At 34.9% G+C, this 22,086-nt stretch overlaps 3 protein-coding genes, 1 long non-coding RNA gene and 1 pseudogene across 6 annotated transcripts; 1 reads left to right on the plus strand and 4 right to left on the minus strand.

Annotated features, from left to right (window-relative positions):
• Nucleotides 1–191: 191 nt before the first annotated feature.
• LOC125371162 lies at nucleotides 192–1,400 on the minus strand (annotated as a pseudogene).
• Nucleotides 1,401–5,282: 3,882 nt separating this feature from the next.
• Nucleotides 5,283–7,690, minus strand: LOC125371132. Its single transcript, XR_007217408.1, has 2 exons — nucleotides 6,071–7,690; nucleotides 5,283–5,981 (listed from the first exon to the last, which is right to left on the minus strand). It is a non-coding gene; the product is annotated as an uncharacterized LOC125371132 (long non-coding RNA).
• Nucleotides 7,691–10,957: 3,267 nt separating this feature from the next.
• Nucleotides 10,958–12,389, minus strand: LOC8280645. The gene is made up of 2 exons (XM_002518031.3): nucleotides 11,887–12,389; nucleotides 10,958–11,647 (listed from the first exon to the last, which is right to left on the minus strand). The coding sequence occupies exons 1-2, from the start codon at nucleotides 12,339–12,341 to the stop codon at nucleotides 11,554–11,556; spliced, it is 549 nt and encodes a 182-aa protein (XP_002518077.2). The 5' UTR covers nucleotides 12,342–12,389; the 3' UTR covers nucleotides 10,958–11,553.
• A 1,329-nt stretch (nucleotides 12,390–13,718) lies between these two features.
• LOC8280644 (xyloglucan endotransglucosylase/hydrolase protein 3) lies at nucleotides 13,719–15,180 on the plus strand. The gene is made up of 4 exons (XM_002518030.3): nucleotides 13,719–13,962; nucleotides 14,075–14,175; nucleotides 14,261–14,457; nucleotides 14,544–15,180. Exons 1-4 carry the CDS (start codon nucleotides 13,776–13,778, stop codon nucleotides 14,926–14,928), a joined length of 870 nt encoding a protein of 289 aa, XP_002518076.2. The 5' UTR covers nucleotides 13,719–13,775; the 3' UTR covers nucleotides 14,929–15,180.
• Nucleotides 15,181–17,447: 2,267 nt separating this feature from the next.
• On the minus strand, nucleotides 17,448–21,940 carry LOC8280643 (UV radiation resistance-associated protein). 3 transcript variants are annotated; one of them, XM_002518029.4, is made up of 6 exons: nucleotides 21,471–21,940; nucleotides 20,788–20,994; nucleotides 19,501–19,681; nucleotides 18,613–18,761; nucleotides 18,133–18,360; nucleotides 17,448–17,752 (listed from the first exon to the last, which is right to left on the minus strand). In XM_002518029.4, exons 1-6 carry the CDS (start codon nucleotides 21,657–21,659, stop codon nucleotides 17,636–17,638), a joined length of 1,071 nt encoding a protein of 356 aa, XP_002518075.1. In that variant the 5' UTR covers nucleotides 21,660–21,940; the 3' UTR covers nucleotides 17,448–17,635. The 3 variants fall into 3 exon arrangements, with proteins under 3 accessions (XP_002518075.1, XP_015574035.1, XP_015574034.1); XM_015718549.3 differs by having other exon boundaries at nucleotides 20,788–21,016; nucleotides 21,471–21,609; XM_015718548.3 differs by having other exon boundaries at nucleotides 20,788–21,028; nucleotides 21,471–21,607.
• Nucleotides 21,941–22,086: the final 146 nt, after the last annotated feature.

Raw genomic sequence — 22,086 nt, forward strand, 5'->3', positions numbered from 1 at the left:
GACAAGCTGTCGCTTTCAGCAAAAGGACCCACCACCGGTTGAAAAGTTGAGTCTGACTTCAAACAGCTGGGTGATGTCGTCAATTTCAATGTTTACTTCCTGGGTAACAAATATTTTCTTGGAAGAATTAATACAACAATACAACCAAAGCCAAAGGTTTAAATTTTTAATTCTCTATTGTCTCTCACTTAATAGCCATTGCCTTGGGTAGTTGGGGTTGTTTAGGTGCTTCTTGTCTTGCCCTAATAAAATATGATTTGTATCCATAATAGTAAATACGATTCTTATTATATAAACTAATTGCAACGAAGATCATGGTTCAAATTCACATTCTTGAAAAATTATCGGCAAATATATATTATGTTGAATCTTAGTGTTCATGTGCTCAGGATTTTTTCTGTTTTAAGAAAGAACAACTTGAAGTATAGCACAAGAAGCACACCAGTTTGATCGAATTAGCACGCAGAAAATAGGAAACGTATCACATGTAAGTTGAAGAAAGCAGAACTAAGGGATGATGACCACACAGGAACCAGTAAATAATTAATATAGCAGTTCCAGCTTCCAAGTACGGCGTCACCTAATCAGAACAGGAATCGTCGAAATGGTAAAAACTTGTTGGATCATTATCATAATCATCATCATCCCAATATTCAAGTTTAGAACCCTCATGCTTAAATAGCTTGATATGCGAAGCAAGATCCATTATCTAATCATCAGCCTCGAAACCAATACAATCACGAACATCTAGAAGCACGAGTTCTTTGCAGTCTTGCAGGATTTTTTACAAGATTGCCGCGACGAAGGTGTGCTCCTTTTAGAAAGAGGTATTTTATGTCAGGAAGATTGTTGTTTATTGCCACTGCCACATCTTCATCAATGCTGGCTCGAACAATAAATAAGCCCTCAAAGCTCTTGCAATTGCGGCTGATTTCAAGCAGGATTTTTGTCAAATTAATGGAGCTTCCGAGTCGAATTCCCTTTAAATACTTCCACTTCCCTATAAACTCTGGAATGATTCTTAATTGTTATTGCTGATACAATATGTCAGAGTTTAGAGCCAAAGTAGTCAATTCAGGACACCTGAAAGGAATACCAAGTTTTATTTAATGCCAATTGTATATATAAAAGGTATAGGAAATGAGTTTCTAAGCAGGTTAAATGACTTACTCTTTTGCAACATATTTCAACTCCTCTTCTGTGGACATGTTTGGGAGGCTAAGCAGAGTAGCATTTTTATGGCTAGGATTTATAATGAACTTAATGAAAGCTGTAACAAGTAATGATTTCATTCCATACACATCCATAAATCTGCTTGTTAAACGGGCATAAGATCGATGTTAAGGAAAAACAAGGCGTTCCTAGCATAAAGGATCAAGGCTTGCTTTATACTAGGATTTGCATCCGTGTCATGTACCAAGCTCATGGATAGTGTTAATACTGTGCATAAATGGAAATAAATAGAATGGTAGGCTGTAAGCTTATCAGAGAATAGAATCACAAAAGAAGAATGTAGGAAAGAAGAGAGAAGAAGGAAGGAGGAAGGAAGAAGAAGGAGAAGAGGAAAGAAGAAAGAAGTTGAGCAGAGAATATAGATGAGAAGAAAATTGGAAATTGTATTAATTTATTGATAAGCTTTCTACACAGAATCTTGCCTATATATGCCAATGATAGGCAAATAAACATCATTCTGTTACTAGTAAAGCAGAAACACAAAATAATAGCTAGAATGACAGCTAATACAAAATGACAATAACAAATAAAGACAAATGACAAATAACAACTTTCTGCTAGCTCTAATATTCCTTCAGCTTCTAGAATTTCCATTACTGCTACATTCTTCTATGATTGGCACAGATTCCTTATCATGGGCAGTAGTTGCATTCCCTTAGATCATGACAATACTCTTCCCTTGGACCTTTTCCTTGTCCTCAAGGAAAAAAGAAGGAAACTGTGATTTCATATAACACATATCTTTCCAAGTAGCTTCTTCCTTACTCATGTTCAACCATTGAATCAATACCTGCACAACCTTATGTCTTCTCCTTTGAATTTTTCTAGTCTGCAAAATGGCTACTGGTTCGATCTTAAATTTCCCAGAATTGTTGGTTGGGAGTGTAAGGTAGTAGTGACGGGCACGTTATTTTCCATATGTTTCTTTAAGAGAGAAACGTGAAATACAGGGTGCGCCTGAGAATTAGCAGGCAATTCCGACTTGTAAGCTACCGATCCCACCTTGGATAATATCTTGAAAGGTCCAAAATACTTGGCAACCAATTTCATACACTTTCTGATGGCAAGGGAACCTTGTTTATAAGGTTACAATCTCAAGAACACTAAATCTCCCACCTCAAAACTCCTTTCAGTTCTTCTTTCATCTGTAATTTGTTTTTGTCAATTCTGTGCTAAAACTAATTGATTTCTTAGCAACTGAACCATTTGTTCTCTTTCATGGAGTAAACTCTCCACAGCTGCTACTGAGGTGTTGAAGGTAGACAGGATTGGAAACTGAATAGGAACTTTTCCATAGAGAGCTCGGAAGGGTATCATTTTCAAGCTGGAATGGAAGTTGGTGTTGTGCCACCACTCAGCTAACGACAGCCATTTACACCAAGTTCCTGGCCTTTGAAAACACATACACCTCAGATAGTTTTCGAGGCACATATTCACCCTTTCTGTCTGACCATCAGATTAGGGGTGATATGTTGTACTCAAGTTAAGCTTAACCCTTGTCAATTTGAACAATATTTCTTGCCAAAAGATGCTAGTGAAAATCTTGTCTTTGTTTGAGACAATGTCCTTTGGAAATCTATGAAATTTATAGATGCTATTCAGAAATAACTTAGCAATCTTGGAGGCAGTAAAACGGTGTGCTATAGGAATGAAATATGCATATTTTGTTAATCTATCATCTACTACCATAATTGTATCTTTGCCTTCAGAACAATGCCACTTCTCTATGAAATCCATGGAAATGGATTCCAAGAAGTATTTGGCACAAGTAAGGGCTGAAGTAACCCAGGATAAGGCACATTCTCTCCCTTACACCTTTGACAAAACTCACACTGAACTACCCACTGGTAGACATCCTTCTTCATCCCATACCAGAAGAAATGTGCCTTCAATCTGTTATAAGAACCAATAATACTAGAATGCCCATCTAGGGAAGAATCTTATGCAGCTTGCATGATTTTCTCCTTTAACTCCCAACTGTCTCCAATAAACAGTCTATCCTTGTATCTCAGTATACTTTGGAGATAAGTAAAAATAGGTTTAGCATTTGGCTGAATGGCGAGAGCCTGAATAATTTGTTGAGCTCCACTATCCTTGTTATAGCTATCCCTGCATCTACAATGGCAGCACAGAAGAAGCTATACTATACAAGTTACTTTGGTCTGCAAAATTCTACACCCTTCTTGATAAAGCATCTGCCACCTTGTTCTCAACCCTTTTCTGTATAGTATATTGTAGTCAAGACCCAACAACTTTGTCAACCCTTTCTTTTGAACATAAGTAGTTATTCTCATGATCTATCTTAATAGTGAAGTGAGCATTCTCCAAGTAATGCCTCCGCTTACTAACAGCAAGGAGTATTGCTAAGAATTCCTTCTCATATATTGACAGGTCTTGATTTTTGAGGCTTAATGATTTACTTATAAAAGCCAGGGGTCTATAATTTTGCATAAGCACAACCCTTATTCCCTTGCTACATGCATCAGTTTATAAAATGAATGATTATGAGAAATCTAGAAGTACCAACACTAGAGAATTGCACATTACCTCATTCAGTTTCACAAATGCAGCCTCTGCTTCCTTATTCCAATGAAATGAGTCTTTTCTGAGCAAGTTAGTTAAGAGCCTACTGATTACTCCATATCCCTTAATAAATTTTCTATAATAACCTGTCAATCCCAAAAGTCCCTTTAACCCCTTCAAATTCAAAGGTCTAGGCTAAGACTTCATAACAAAAACCTTAGAATCATTTGTGCTAACTCCATTCCCAGAGATGACATGCCCTAAATATTCAATCTGTTGCTAAGTAAAAATTCACTTTGAAAATTTAGCATACAACTTGTGTTGCTGTAACAACTGCAAAGTGATATCTAAATGCTGCAAGTGTTTCTCTATTGTCTTACTATAGACTAATATGTCATTAAAGAGTTTGAAACAAAACGTTTAAAATTCTAGATATTAAAGAGTTATCTTCTCTCATTTCCAGTGAAGGTTGGAGATTAACAAAATCGGAGGCTTTTTTTTTTCTTTTTCAGTTCTCGAATAGACCACATATTTTTTTAATGTTTTAACTGTACGATGTGATTACAGGCACAGGATGCTAAGTCTGTGTATTTATAAACAAGAACCTTTGAGAAAACAAAACGTTTAACATTGTCAGGCGTGAAGAACAGTAATTATTCTCTCAAATTTCCAATATAGTATTGCGAATTATACTCTTTTCTAGCTGTTTCCAAGTTGTTATTCAATGATTTTAACAAAATCGAGGCTATGTTTCTTTTTTTTCAAGTCTCGATTATACCAACAATTTCTTCTTGTAAATCTTTTCGAAGATTAGTGGGTAGTTGAAGATCTAATAAACCACGCTAGTAATTAATAAACCTTAAATGCGGTACACAGCTCACATTTTAGACTTGTAATGGTGATCCAATACCAAATCATGTTAAGCTGAATATGATCTAAATACCACAGGTCTGATCCCTGCCCCACATTATTTGTAGTTACCTGAAGCAATTCTGAGTCCCAAACAAAAAAGATGCAGTAATTCTGTGATTTTTTAGGGTATAATACAAATACTACCAACTAGTTTGAGCTAGATCCCATAAGCTGCAATCCTGAATTCTTGATGAATAGTGCCCGAGAAATTACAGATCAATGAATCCCAGATCAGGATATTTCTCGTCTTCTGTTTTCCATCAGGATATTTTTTGGGACATGAAAACTCTACAATACGAAGAAGCACGAAGCTGTAGAGTGATAAAGAAAACAGATTGCTTGCTCATCCATCTCAGGCAAATTAGATAATTATCACAGTACTACAACTGTGTCGAAATGCTTGGGAGGAAGGACCCATACATATAAATATTCAACGCAAGAGTAATAAGAACAACTTAGAAATAAGAGAAACCAGCACCATAGACGCATCCGCCTGTAAAAATGCGATGCAGTTCCTTGCATCAAAATGTGCAATGCCTTTGCAGCCGGTGACCCACTTGATTTACAATTGGAAGTATAATGGAAGATTGAATGGACAATTAAAGGAGGCAATGGGAAAAACAAAAGATAAAGAAGCTGTAGCATTATAATCAAATTCATTTGTGAAGATTCTTCAAGTAACCAGACATTGCATTTTTTATTTTTTTTTTGAGGAAAAAGCACGTAGCAGAATGCTTCGAGCAATTAACAAGTACTAAGTCGAAGTATAAGATGGAGAACAAGCTAATTAATACTAAGTCAACAGAACAGTAGATTAGGTACAGAGATAAGCCTCTTGATCTTCATCAGAAAAGAAAAATAATGTAATACAATGATCACTGTTCTTCATCTTCGAGAGATAAACCCTTGTAGTTGAATATTTTGATATGTGAAGCCATCTTTAGTATCTCCCTATCAATCACGAACCTCTGCACCTACTCACGACAAACTCATAAAGAAATTTGCAGCTCTGCAGTATTCTGACCACATTAACCCTCTCGATATATGACTTGGTTAAAGTAAGACTCCTAATTCTAGGAAGATTTGTGACAATGGCAGAAGCTTCCTCATCACCAATATAACCTGAAGGAGTAGATAACCCCTCGAAGTGTTTGCAGTCACTACTGATTTTGGCTGTAACTTCTATTAGACAAGGAGATGGTGCAATGCCAAACAATTGCAACTCTTTCAACTTCTCTATCAGCTCTAAAATAACGCCCGCTTCATCCAGGAATACACAATTTGGCAATGAAAAATACGTCGAATTCGGACACCTGATAAAACAAAACAGCCTTGTCAGGAATCACATCCTGATGGTCACATAGCAGAAAAAAGAAAAGTGATGGAAAGTTGGAAGACTTACTTGTCAGCAACATAATTCAACATCTCTTCTGTGCAACTCATTATAGGAATCAAAAGCACAGAGCATTTCCCTTAGCTACGATTGACGATGAACTTTACGAATGAATGGACAGAAAACTTTTTAATTTTATACTGAAGCATGAATCTATCAGCTATTGTAATCCCATCATTGACAAGAGTATCAAATAAATAGCCACCAACGGTAGCAGAGTCAATCTCGTTAAAGCGATGCCCTACACCAAGATTTGCAAACAAAGGGCACATCCAGAAGCAGCGACTCAATCCCTACCCTTCCAAAAATATTGGCTAAACAATCTTCCGGTAAATTCTCCCACTTTCTTACTCTTTTCATTTCTATAGTTAAATAATGTTGAAAGCAGAAATTAAGTAGGTATGGCCTCAGACACTGCACAGGCAGAAAAACCTATGTAAGATTGCTCATCACAGGCCCTAAAGAAAGGGAGCAACCATCCCTGTGTGACAGGGGAAGGCCGCTCCAACTTTTTCCAGAAAAGAAAGGGACGTTGGACAGAGATACCAAGGCAACCAAATAAAATAGGGTACCGTTGTATATGTGTATATAAATACCAACACAATTAATTGTAAAAAGATCAAAATCATATAAACAACCAATTTATCATTTCAATTTTCTATATAGTATCAGAGCAGGTTTAACCTGTACCCATCATCTACCAATTTTTTCTTTCCAGCCATGTCTCAAAATGACAAACTAACCAACATAACACTTAAAGGAAATTCCAACTATTTTGAATGGTCGAAATCAGTGTACATTGGCATCAGCGGTAGAAGAAAGCCGGGGTTCATCACTGGGACCAAGCAACAGCCGTAGCCAGAAAGGCTAGAGGCCCCAACAGAGGAAGAACTAGACAGAATGGAAGAATGGCAAACGACTGACCATTTGGTCATGTCAATGCTTACAAACACTATGGAAACCCAAATTTTCAGACTCTGTATTTTAATGGAGTCATCAAAATCAATATGGGACAAAATGCAGAGCCTATACGGCCACTAACACAACTTCGCACGCATATTCAGACTCAAGCAAGAGTTATCACAAATCACACAGGGGACCAAAAGCTCATCTTAATATGCAACAGAAATACTTACAAGATGGGAAGAGTTGCAGAATTACCTTCCGCCATCAAACGACCCAGAGGAGATACAGAGACGAGCGGAACAGAATCTCGTATATACCTACCTGGGAGGTTTGTACTCAAGCTACGAAGGCTTGAGATCACAGATCCTCCTCGGAGCGGAACTCCCCAAAATCGACGCTGTAATAGCAAACATACAGTGCGAGGAGACTCGAAGAAGCACTATGAACCCTGTCCCCAACATCACTGACAGCCAAGCCTTCAACACCCGTCGAGAACCAGCCCGAGCGAGGAGAGGATCGAGCGCCATCGCGCGCTGTGACCACTGCCAAAGGCAGGGTCACTCCCGCGATGGTTGTTGGCTCCTCTACCCACATCTGCGGCCATCTCGGGGGTGGGAAGGCCCTGGGGGAGTAAGGAGAGGGGGTAGAGGAGAGAAACGGAGTGGTGGCAGAAGAGAAAGAGAAGGATTACATGTCGAAAGTGGGAGCGGGAGTGGTTATGAAATAGGGTTAAGAGAGTCGGGTGGTTATGAAATAGGGTTAAGAGAGTCGGGTGTATATACCGGGCTAGAAAAGCAAACCCAACCTGACTCCATGACCCGACCCGACAGTGAGCAACCCGACCCGACCCGCCTTTCCGCTGCCCTCAATTCTTACCCGACCCGACCCGTCTCAGCCATGGATCTGACCCGACAGTCCCTTTTCAACTCAATCAACTACTGTCTTAAATCCAAGCTCTGGTTCAAAATCAACAACCCAGTGGGTCAGGTTCGATATCTAAATCATTTAATTATGTTCCAATAAAATTAACACCTTGCTCTACTGATTGGATTATTGACTCCGGTGCCTCTGATCACATGACATGGAATTTCATGAAATTGCAAAATTTCTCTCCCGAAAAAAATTTTCAACATGTGACAGTCGCTAACGGGTATAAAACTCCAATCCAAGGTAGTGGTAACACTACATTACTCAACCAACATCTAAATAAAATGTCTTATTTATCCCTGATTTTAACTCTAATCTATTATCCATTGGGCGAATCACTAATGAATTCAACTGCAATGTTATTTTTTCACCTTCTTCTGTTATGTTTCAGGATCGCACTACAAGGACGATGATTGGTGAAGGATACTATGCCAATGGTCTCTACTATCTTAAGAACTCCACCAATCAATATTTTGTGTCTGCTAAAACAGCCGATCAGGGCATGTTAATGCATTTACGTTTTGGACATCCGTCCGACTCTGTCTTAAATACATTATTCTATTATAATTTAAATTCCAGTCACTGTGAGACTTGTAAATTTTTCAAACACACTCGTCTCCATTTTCCTCTCTCATCTCGTACCTCTGAAAAACGATTTGGATTAATTCACTCTGACGTTTGGGGCCCGGCCCCTGTTACTTCTTACAATCATTTTAGGTATTTTGTCACCTTCATTGATGACTTCACTCACACAACTTGGGTCTATTTATTAAAAGAAAAAAATGAAGTTTTCTCATGTTTTCAAGAATTCTTTCACTTTATTAAAACTCAATACACCGACGGTATTAAAACTTTTCGTTCTGACAATGGTACAAAATATATAAATCACCACCTTCAAAACTTCTTTAAAAAGGAAGGCAGCCTTCATCAGACTACATGCATCAATACCCTTGAACAGAATGGGGTCTCTGAAAGGAAAAATAGGCATCTGCTTAATGTCACTCGCACTCTGCTCTTTCAAAATAACGTTCCCTCTATTTTTTGGTCCGATGCTCTCCTTACTGCTACCTATCTTATTAATCGTCTTCCAAGTGTCAGACTCCACAATCTCAGCCCTTTAGAAATTCTCAAAAACTGAAAAATTGAGCTAAGGCACATTCGTGTTTTTGGTTGCACTACTTTTATTCACATTAAGCGTCTTCACAAATTTGAAAAAAGCTCTGCCAAAACCATCTTTTTAGGATACTCCATAGGCAAGAAGGGATACAAATGTTATGATCCCCTCACTTACAAAATCTATGTTTCCAGGGATGTCACTTTTTTGGAACACGAACCATATTACAAACCTCATGATATTTACAGTACTCGACCTCAACACTCTCATGGGCCATCCACATTATTTCCGCACAATTTTTCTTTTTCAAATCTCAGCAGTTCCAGTCAGGACCCTCATCCGGGGGGGGAGCCTCCTCTCGACTTAAGGACAATCCCTTCAGGGGGAGAAACTATTGCCAGAAGCGAGGATATTGCACCTCCACAAGAAGAGATTGTCTTAAGACGATCTACTCGAATAACTAGACCAACTGTGAGATTAAGGGATTACGTATCCCATAAGGTATCATATCCTATTTGCAACTTCATCACTTATGATCACATGTCTCGTAACTATCAAGCCTATCTAGGAAATCTTACGGCACATACAGAACCCACCTCATTCTATGATGCCAACACTAACCTAAAATGGTGTAAGGCCATGGAGGAAGAACTATCTGCCTTAGAAAAAAATAACACTTGGAAAATTGTCCCTTTACCTTCAAATAAAAAACCTGTAGGATGTAAATGGGTTTATAAGATAAAATTTAACTGTGACGGATCAATCGAGCAATATAAAGCCAGATTAGTAGCCAAAGGGTTTACTCAAACCTATGGTGTCGATTACCAGGAAACCTTTGCTCCTATAGCAAAAATGAACATTGTTCGTATTTTATTATCTATTACCACTAACTCAGGTTGGAGTCTATTTCAAATGGACGTAAAGAATGCCTTCCTCCAAGGAAATTTAAAAGAGGAAGTCTACATGACTCTCCCCCCAGGTCACAAGTCCACATCAGACTCGTTATTGGTATGTAAGCTAAACAAAGCAATTTATGGTCTAAAGCAGTCTCCAAGAGCATGGTATGTCAAGCTGAGCTTGTTCCTTCTTAATATTAATTTCAGTAAATGTACTTCAGATTCCTCAATGTTTATCAAACACAATCACTTATGCACCATCATTATCTTAGTATATGTTGATGATATCATCATAACCGATAACAATAACGAAAAAATTAAAAATGTTAAGAGAAAATTAAAAAGGGAATTCGACATCAAGGACCTTGGCCAGCTTTCATACTTCCTTGGAATAGAAATAGCCAAATCATAAAAAGGTCTATTTCTATCTCAGAGAAAGTATGTGCTCGACCTCTTAAAAGAAACAGGGAAACTAGGAGCTAAGCCTACGTCCACTCCAATGGAAACTAATGTCAAACTCAACCAATTCATCATTTCAATTTTCTACAAATAAGATATATAGCAGTACAGTCATGATATATAGAAGAAGATCATATATGCGACTTTTAAGATTTCAAGTAATAAAGAGCAATAGTAATTGAATATAATTACATTATTTTTAAAAAAAATAGAGTGGAGTATTCTACATATAAATAATAATGTTCTATATTTTATATACAACTAAATTTTAAGCTATTTATTAGAATTAATTAAATTTATTTTTTATATAAACGAAAAGTAGTTTTATGATACATCAGTAAAATAGCCATATATTATAAGAATATGTTAAACACATGTAGAGAACTTATTTAAAATTTGACTTAGTATGTAATTGCCATACCATTAATCTTAGATTTACTAGGACAATGTAAGTGCCCAGGATTGTAATAGGCTCAGAATGTCCTTGCATGAAGTTAGAACTAATCTCTTACTATAAAGAATAAATCACATTTCTAAGTATTGGAAGATAAATTATATATAAAGGAGATGGGGAAAGAAAAAAGAATTTAAGTATATCATGTAATTGATGCTTGATATATATCTTGCAGTTTCCCACATCGAAATGCACAAGAATTTGCAATTTAATTACCAGATTCTCCTGATCATTGCTTGCTTCGCTTGGAAACAAGCACTTGATATTCGGAAGAATCAAACCTTCATATTTTTAGCCGAATCAGAATGTATAGGAGTTAAAACATGACACCATTTAGTTTGAATATATATTCAGATTAAAGATAAGAATGATCATAAGCATCTGGAACTACATATATTAAACCAGGACTTGAATAGTTGAATGTCCTAATATTCTCAGCTGATTTTAGCATGTTTGAATCAACCCTCAAGCCAGAGCTAAAACTCACATCTAAATGTAAAAGCTCTTTGCAACCTTTCAAGATGATTGTCATTGGGTCCTTCTCATGTTGCTGGAATCTTGCCCTCGTTAAATACAGGTATTTTACATTGGGAAGATTGGTGACAATGGCTGATGCGTCGTGTTCGGTAATGCTCTCTCCTGTAGAGTTAAAATTCACCAAGTTCTTGCAGTACTTGGGGCTGATCTTAGGCATTATGTCCTTCAAATTGAAGAAATTTCCGAGTGCTAAGTTTTCCTAACATTTCCAGTTTCCTATGACTTCTTTAAGCATGTATGCTCTCTGCCAAAAATAATGAGTATCTAGTGATAAGGTTTTCAGGAGGGGACACCTGCAAACAAATTTTCCATAAGAAAAAAAAAAAGTTTGCAATTTTTGTTTTCCCGGACAACACTTATTACTCATTCTATTAAGAATTCAAACTTTCTTTTATTTGTGCATGAAGATCTCTAAACATTTCCTGGAAAATTCTTAATGTGAAATTCAAGAATGAATAATACAATATATGATGAATTCAAATACACGTAGTTAAGATGATATATGAGATGAAGAACAAATAAAATGACTTACTCTTGTGCGATAAAGATCAAAATCTCCGTATTGCAAAATGGAAGAAGAAGCAAAGTGCATTTTCCTTGGCTTCGATGCACAACAAATTTTATGAGTGCAACAGCTGAACACTCATTGATTCTGTACGTAGCCTTGAATCTGTCCAAGAAAAAAACTTGATGATCTTGAGTTCCATGATATGAAATCCTTGAAACTCTTGGAAAAACAAGAGACTCGAAAAAGGAAGGATTCAGGGTGAGTTTGAGCCACGATTTCCACTCATATAGAGAATCGTATCCTGAACTAGAAGCAAGTTCAGGAAAAATAAGATGTTCCCAACATAAAGGATGAAGGCTAGCTTTGTACCATGATTTGCATACAAAAGGAACATTTAATAGCAATGACTCCATCCCTACTCTTCCAAGAATGCTTGCTAACAGTTCAACCGGCAAAACTTCCCATATATCTTCCATCATCCTTTTTCTTTCATTATTTTTTCATCTCTTATGATTTTGGTGCAAACGTTCAGGTTTTGCTTTTTTAGATGCAAGCTTTCAGTTTACGTGTGCACTTATAGAGGGATTATAGTTTATTTAGTTGGTTGAATCCGGGTTTGGTTTGACAAGAGATAATGGATATTGAAAACAAGTGGAGGAATTTGATTCCTGACAAATTTGTATATAATTTGACTATTCCCTGTGTAATTTAAATTACAAGTTCTTGAAAATATTATTTCTTTGAGGTATATTTAAGAAATTATATATAAATAATCATGGACAAGTTTGATTAAAATTTTAAATTTTACAGTAGTTGGATTGGATGGAGCTCGAATCTAAACTTTAATCCATGATTTGAATAGGTCTAAGCATAAATATATTATTTCAGTTTCTATTAGTAAGGGTATTATTTAGTATTTTCTAGGAATATATTCTCAGTAGACATATATTTTTAAAAGAAAATTATTTCTTCAACTATTTAGTTACAACTTTATTAGTTAGTCACATTTTCTTAATTTGGGGATTGTTTTTATAAGCATCTTAATTTTGGTTTCATGTAGAATTAAATTTTAATCTATAGTTTTCCATGGAAGTTTAATTAATTTACAGAAGTTATTTGAATTATTATGTCAAAATTAAAGTTATATTACCGATTGCATAACGGCATTTCTTTCCTACAAAACAAATATATGACATTGACAATACAACTTTGAGATGTGTAAAAATCTGCATGAACCTGCAAAAAATACAAGTTCCTTCTTTTTACCTTTGATTTTTTCTTTTCTATTTAGCTATAACCTCTTATAGCATGAAAAATTCTTAAGTAGATTCAGGCTACTACGTTATTTGTAGACAAAATCAATTGTATAATGACATATGACTCAATTTATAATATATCAATATTTAATCTAATTTATCTATGAATGTCTAAGAATTTTTCGGTGTAGTATATGGCGTGATAAACTAAATCTCCCTAAGAATTTTTGAGTATAGTATATGGCATAGGTGCACCAATTTACAAACATTTGGAATGATTTATTATTTCATGATTATACGAGTCTCAGAACTTATTTATTCAAGACTTACATCTTAGAAGATGATCACAAATATTAAACCCGGATCAGAAATTGCTGAAGAAATCTAAATGAATCGGTACTAACATAAGTATATAGTTATAGTGTATAATTAATGCTCTGAATGCAAATAGCATTGGCTTAGCATATCTATATGTTTGTATGTCTTTCTTTCCAACACGAAACATTGCAAAACACAGACTGTCCAAGTGTGTAGGAAACAATTTAGGAGTCACACATTGCATGTCTTAATTTTCTTGAGACCCAAGCTGCTATATTAACGTGAAGAAAGAGAGAGGAGAAGACAAGGGGAGATTGGATTGAAGAAAAGTTTAAGAAGATGGACTTTAATCAACTGAGATTGATAGTGCCAGTGTTGCTTTTACTTGACCAAAGTCATGCCGTTATTTGCAGCAGGCCTAAAGGTCCAAGCTTTTATGACAACTACAAAATTTCGTATGGGTATGATCACGCTTGGTCCAAAAGCCAGGGCAGAGATGTTCAAATCTCTCTTGACCAGTCATCTGGTAATTTCTTTTTTTTCTTCTTCTCCTGGGTATATATTCATGTCAGAATAACAATCTTATGCATCAAGTAGTAATATTTTGTGTTTCTGGTTAAAAAAAAAAAAAAAAACAGGGGCAGCTTTTCAATCCAAGCAGACATATGGCTCAGGTTTCTTTCATCTCAACATGAAACTACCTGGAAGTAATTCTGGTGGAGTTGTTACAGCTTTCTATGTGAGATTTTAAATTGGTTTCTTTCCAAGAAAATTCCATATCGAAGGTTAATAAATATAAATTACTTGCTTGGAATTTCTTCCAGTTATCTTCAGTGTCACCAAATCACCATGACGAGTTGGATTTTGAGTTCCTGGGTAACAATGACGGGAAACCTATATACCTCCAGACTAATGTAATTGCAAATGGTAAAGGAGACAGAGAGCAAAGGATTCGACTATGGTTTGATCCTACATCAAAATATCATAGTTATAAAATTCTTTGGAATCGGTTTCAGATTGTGTAAGACAAATACTTCTTGGCATAAAACTATTTTTCCAGACCATGTCACGCATATTTGCTATCCAAAATTCGTGGGTGCTTTACAGGTTTTATATTGATAATTATCCGATTCGAGTTTTCAAGAACAAACGAAAACTAGGAGTCGGATTTCCATCACAGCCTCTGCAGATAGAATCAAGCATATGGAATGGAGATAACTGGGCAACAGATGGTGGCCTGACTAAGATTAACTGGACTTATGCACCATTTATAGCAGGTTTTCGGAGCTTCGGCATCAATGGGTGTCCTGCCTATGGTTCCAACATGAAGCATTGCTACTCTATTAAGTTCTGGTGGAACAGGCAACAGTACTGGCAATTAAATCCAAGCCAACAAAGAACATATCAAACTATTAAAAGCAAGTACACGACATATGACTACTGCACCGACGGGAAAAGGTTCCCTACACCCCCACCAGAATGCCCACAGTGACACCCAACTTCAGATTCTTTGATGCATCGCATACATGATGGATGCAATCAGGGTTGTATACAGCCATTTTATTAGAGGAAGGCAAGGACATGGAATGATAAAAGGATGAATATTATATTATAACGTATTCCATTTTGTAGAATTGGCCCTGATCATGACGCAGTCAGTTTCTGTTTTTGTTGAATATATATCAGGCAGCAAAGCACGCCATTGACTGTAGGCTATGCAACCGGCCTGCAAAATTTTATCCAATCTTATGTCAGAATCATTTTGCAGCAACCCTTTTGTGAACTGGACCTAAGCCAGTCTGGACTAGTCGAAAATGGGACCGAAATAGGGTTTCTGTCCGGTTGATTGGGGGGATAAGGGGGACAATCTGGTTCCAGTTTGAACCTTAACAGCTAGAGCCAGCCTGCTAGTATTACATATCTTTTTTAAATTTCTTTATGACAAAAAATCAATCAATCCGAAATTGAATGGAGTCAAAATCTTTTAATTCTTATACAGAAATCAAAATCGAAATTTTAGGGTTTTCTGTTTTTTTATTTTTATTTATAAAAAATAAATAAAAAATATTTAATGCATTTTGGTTGTTTTTTTTAAAATGGTTTTTTTATTTAATTTTATGTAAAAATATAATAAGAGAAAAAGAGTATAAAAGAGATAAGTTGTGGAAGAGAAAAGTAGAGAAAAAATAGAAAAGAAAAATGTAAAGAGAAAAAATAAAAAATAAAAATTATAAAAACAATACGTAGTGATTTATTGAAAATAGAATTTTTTTTAAAAGAGAAAAAAAATAATTTTAACAAACATAATTTTTTTTTATTTAAAAAGATAAATAAAAAACATGAAACAAAACAATAACAAACACTCTTTAAAATTTAGTATCAAGAACTCTTGATTTAATTTTACTTTTAGTTCGATTTACCATCGGGTAGAAATTACTTATATTTTAAAAAGAAATTAACTTTTATAATTAATAATATTATTATAAAGTAATTAATTAATTTTGACGAAAACCTTTTGTCATCACAAGTATGGCAAAAAAAATAAAAAATCAATCATATATTTTTTTAAAATCCAGGGTAAGCTAAATAGCCCAAGAAAACGAACTCAACAACACAAAATTTGGGAAAGGACACTCCAACTCTAGATCTTGGTGCAGTAAATCTCGAAGAACCAAGCACGAATGTGACAACCAAGATCACAATCAAAAAACAGAGTTAGCCAAATGATCAGCACATCGGTTTGCTTTTCTAAAAATATGTTTAATATCCACTCTCCAATCTCATTGGAGAGTATCCTTTGAATTTCTTTTATAAAAGAGCCAAATGCCTGCGAGTTGGAGGAGAGACACCCATTACCAACTCAACCGAACACTTGGGCCTTTTTCTTTAATTTTGGTATTTACAAAAAAAAAATATATTTACAGTTTAGAATAAAAGTGAAGAAAACTTTGTTTCTAAAGTAATTTGTGAAGTAATTCTCAATGTGGAATTTAGCATATGTGGACACTGTCCACTATTGAGAATTGTCTTTCAATTAAACTGACGGTAGGTTCCAAACAATAAAAAAATAAAAAGAAAACCTTGTTCCTCAATTGAAGTGGCGAATAGATTCCAAATTAAAAAAAAAAAAAATTGTCTATCAATTGAAGTGGCAAATAGATTTTAAATAATAAAAAAAATGTCTATCAATTTCACTGGCGGATACGTACTAATAATTTAATTTTAATAGAGAATACGTAATTAAATTAAAATTATTTATACGGAAGGAAGATATAAATCTAAAAAAAAAAGAAAATATATTTAAAATAAATTATTACACGATATTGTTAAATATTATAGATAACTATTTAATTAAAATTAATTATTACAAAAATTAAGATAACAATTTCATATCCCATAAATTTTTTTACAATCATTCATATGTTAGAAAAAATTTAAAATAACTGATTAAAATTTTAAAATAAAAAAATAAATATTTATAAAAATATATACTTACAATTATTGTCTTTCTAAAGTAAAAAATATATAAAAGAAATTTCAATTCCACTAGAAAAATATATTCTTACTAGAACAAAAAGAAAGAAATGAAAAAAAGAAAAAATTATGGAGAAAGAAATTTAAAAAGAAAAAGAAAAAAGATGATACAAGAAGTTACATATATTTCCAATTTTTAAAAGTTTTTTTTTGGTTAAATAGGTTTCAGCTAGTGTTGCATGCATTTGAACTACAGCTACACCTAAATACTACAAGCAGACAGAACTAAAATTCTTTTTTTTTTTTTTTTTGGTTTTGACTTTCAAAACTATCGTAAACTGAGATTTTTTTGTCAAAACAGCCTTAACCTTAACTTTAGAATTGTGAGAGCTTATTATTCCTATATTTTCATTTACTTTTAGTCTCTGCATTTATGTCTCGCATTCGATTCTCATAAACTTCTAATACATTATAATTAGGATCAGGATCGCCAATAGCTTCAAAGGCTGAACTACTGGTCTCTAGTACTTCATGAAATACTAAAATTTACAAACAATATATATATATCCATATAAACTATGGCTTCTATCGATCAAATGTAAGAATTTAGTATCTACAGAAAGGTGCTGCATTAAAAAAAAATTGCACCTCTGTATGAATTCAAGTAATTCATTTACAAAGAAGTTGCTAAATCCCTACTTAAAAGTGGTGACAGGAAGATCAGATCACGTATCTAAAAATTCTGCAGATTGAATTGTCCTTATAAGCTCCTTCAGATTAGCCAGTACATGGCGGGGTCCTAAACTCTTAATACCAATATAATTCAAAAGCTGCTCCAAATCCTGCAACCATGGGGACAAAATTAACAGTCATTCAGGACAAGCCGTGAGGATAAAACTAACAAAGAGAACGCCCATCACAAAATAATGTTATACTGAGCCATCCAAGTAATCAATCAACAGAACAAATCAGCAAGGTCACATTTAAATACGTAATAACATAACAGGCTCACAGGGTAAGCTAACAATCCTTCTCCTCGGCCCCTGCCCCCAAAATCCAGCTCTCCACAAAAGATTTCAACAGGAAACCAGAAACATATAAAAGAAAGCAGCCTTGATACAAAGCAACATTGAAAATTAAGTAAACTAAAATAATGTATGATGCACTCCATGAAATACAGACCTAAAGAAGATAAAGAGAAGGGCAGAGGAAAGCAAGTTACCTTGTTTAACAGAAATACAGCATAAGCTGCTCGAGTTGTATCTTGACCTTCCAGAAAGAGAGGAAACTCAACAGGCTTCACATTAGTGGAGGATGATGCACTCAACGATAATTCCGGCAATGTAGGCTCTGCTGAAGGTGCATAATCATTAATATATGATCTAGAGCCACCTAAACGCACGGGGTATCGCAAAGGAACTTCTAAATATGAAGCAATGAGTGAAACAGCCTGCAGATGGAGGAAAGAGAAAAGTATGAATTAAATTAGGGAACTAGCTAAATTTAGCAACTAGATATCTTTTATAAAAATAGAAGGGACAATAAACACATTACTATTTTCAAAAAAGATCTTAAGAACAGGAATTCATTAATGATAGTGTCTTAGAGGACAAATGATCTAATGGTGCATGCAACAGAACACGATTGGCAAGGATGTGTGAACTGATAATAAGTATATTCGAGGAAATAGAAGAACACACACATGGGCAACATATCCGAGGGCAGTTGCAGACTTCTGAATCTCCTTCTTATCAGTAAAAAAACTAATCTTTGTGAAAGGAAGCATGGTTAAATGCAGTCCTAAAATTGTCAAAGATCCTTGATTGACGGGTTTAGATCCAGTGTAGTTGCCTGGTAGATAAAAGGAAAAGGAAATTAGGAAATGATTGCCAAGGCACATAACTGTTCAACTAAACGCACATCCCATAAACATGGTATGGAGCAAAACTACAAAAATTCATAGGGAAGAGAAGCATAAGTTAATAGATGATTATGAGCACAAGGTCTAATAGATAGTTAGGAACACAAGGTCTACCAAAAGATGGGCTTTGCTAGTAATAACCGCAAAGCTGAAAGGAATTCCTTGCACATGCCCAAGATAGAGGCTACACTAAGAATAATGCATGGGAAGACGATTCTATTTTAAACAATTTATTTGTAGTCATTCTGAGGCACAAATAAACAGTTAAAGTTGGAGTTTCAAGGAAGGTAAAAGGAGCTCCAAAATGCAATTTTGATTCTTAAGAAAAGCATAGACACTTGTCAATATGACAATATAGAAGAGCATATAAATGACAAAATGGTTGGCTAGCCTTAGAACATTTAACTTAACACAGCAAATGGGAACTTATTCTGAAAACCGTGAGCATGACAGCTAAGAGCAGATCCAAGTGCGTATATCTACAAGATATCCAAAGTTCAAACAATTTAAAACATGGGTAAATGCTTGAAACAACTAACAAGGCATTAATTCAGGAAATCCAAATAAGGAATTCTAAATATTGCCAGGATTATAAACATCTCTTTGTATGTTAGCTTGAAACTTTGAGGTATCGACCTTCCATGCAATTATAACCCACTATTATATTACCTGATTTACTAGTGTTTGGAAATGATTCAAGTTCTTGCTCCTCTGAAGGTCCAGCTGATATCTTTACAGGAAAAAGCAATGAAACTTGTGAAATCGTATATTGTTGCCTTATTCTTAGCATCTTTTGCAAGTTTCTGAGACGACCATAACCCCTCTCTCCAGAAACTGACCTCTTTGATTCCTGTAACATCAGCATCATCAAGCTTTCAATTTTACCAACATGTATTTTAAGACTTATTAAAAATTACTCAGGGAAATATTAAATAAAATTGATAGCACTAAACATATGGACATGAGCTCACATGAATCTTGTACTACATAAGATAAAATCAATCCATAATAAGGATCCTGTTGTAAAATACACATTAAAACAAGACTTTAGGATAGATGCCTTGGGCATACAACTTAAACAAACTATCAAGGCTGATGCATTAGGAATGAATTAGAAGACAAAGACATTTGAAAGTGTCTCACACAGTAACAGTAGGTCCTGATAACAACAGCATGCCTTATAAATTCTATATTTGATAACTATTAAGAAATAACAAACAAAACCTGCTCAATATATGATGCAATCCAAATCCAGCCAATAAACAACAAAGAAAAAGAATCTAAAATACGCAAGCACTTGTTATAGATGATAAACATGCCACATAAATAACCACAAAAAGAAAGCACCAGCAAAATGTATTCTGGGTCAAAAGAAGAATGAAGAAAGAACTAACAAGACACAAAAACACTCGCACTTTTATACTTCAAAACTTTTGAGAACCAATATTAAACCATAAAGAGCGTCAAGTGTCAACAGTTGACCGCATGACAGAATTACCCAAGGGATATATATTTCTCTCCAAACTTAAACAGGGAAATCGAATGAAGATGAAAACTTAATAGTCTATTTATCAGGTAAATATGCTGTTTGACTTATAATTTCTTGCAAGCACCATTTAAGCTTAAATCGTTTCAGGGGCATTTTCACTTCACAGCAAGGGACCAAATATGATTGTCCCTAGGAGACAAGGTATTTTCATCTTATTTTCCCATGCACTAAAATTTTATCTACACATGATGGATCCCATTCAGCCTACACATTGATACAAATAGTAAATATGAACAGTGAACAATCATTTTTATGCCTATGTTCTCAAAAAGAGAAAGGAAAAGAAAGAAAAGTAAGTAAAAACTTTCAACAACTGTTTATGCCCAAACTATGCCCAATTTTCTTAACAATCAAGTTAAATTTCCATAAATTTGTAATATTTTTTAATTGAGACTAAATAAGAATACCTGAAGTTGCTTGCTAGATACAGAAAGAGCAGTACCAGCAACCAACAACGATCTAACTTCCATACTAAGCCTATTCTCTTCCTTTTTAGCATTCTCCGCTGCAACCTTAGTACGTGCCGAAATGCTTTCTATTGCCAACTCTTTAGCCTCCAATTTCTGACGCATCTCTTCAAGCTCATTCAATCGACTTAATGACTCAGCTTTGACCTGCCCACCATGTTGCCGCCCGCTAACCCGCGGGCTAATCAATTAAGGTCCAACAAATTCATAAAAGAAGATACCAGAAGAAAAACCAGGTAAGACATCCAAGATATTTGCAGAAAACCATAGAAATCATAACCTCTATATTTAATCTTTGAATTAGAGTCGGAAGCTAAATATTTTCACTTATCATTCAACTTAAGCTTCGCCATCTTTCATTTTTAGATAAGAGCTGTATTTATACAATGCTTCCATCAATTTATCATTCTTTAATCATAGAAAGAAACAAAGGTTAATCCTCGATAGCAGCCCATTAAGAACATACATTGCACATACAATAGTAACCAAAAAAACCCTAATTCAAGAAAATTCAAAATCTTCAACAATCATAATTTCTTTCCCTCCTAACATCACAGCAATCAAGCAAAGCCCAACTTAATAGACAACATAAACATCAGAAATTTAAAAGAAAAAAGACCTACTTGAATAAAAGAATTGAGCTTTTGCTTGAGATTTAATTTCTTCTCCTCAGCTTCTTTTAGAGCAGAAGAGAGACTCCACAATCTTGCAGCTTCTTGTTCGTAATCTTCCCATTGGATCAACTTCACTTTCTCCGATTCGCTGGTTTTTCTTGGTTCTAAAGAAAGAGTTGCCTTTTTCTCTTCTTCCATTAATATCTGAAATCAAGAATTCAATATTTTGGTTCAAGAAGAGGTCATGCCATGACCTCATCGTATTATTAAGACGAGAAATTAGGAATGGGAGATCATTGGCTCAGGTCAGGGTGTGCGTTCGGCTTTCGGGTTTTTATTTTCTTGGGAAAATGTATGTGATTTTTCTTGGGAAATTATAATATTTTTGGATCGGTAAACGCTAGAAGAAGAATGACAGGTGGGAAAAGTAAGATCGGAACTGATTAGAAATGATTCACTGCGGCCTTACCCACCTTCTCTTTTAAAATATAATTCTTCTTTTTAACTGCATCAAGTAAAACTATTTATCTGATATACAAATTTTCTCATCATCACCAGCACCGTAATCTGTAGTGCTATTCAATATACTTTGTATTCATTGACCCACTATTACAATTAATTAAAA

This window comes from Ricinus communis, chromosome 9 (assembly GCF_019578655.1).
Source record: "Ricinus communis isolate WT05 ecotype wild-type chromosome 9, ASM1957865v1, whole genome shotgun sequence".
Taxonomy (NCBI): domain Eukaryota; kingdom Viridiplantae; phylum Streptophyta; class Magnoliopsida; order Malpighiales; family Euphorbiaceae; genus Ricinus; species Ricinus communis.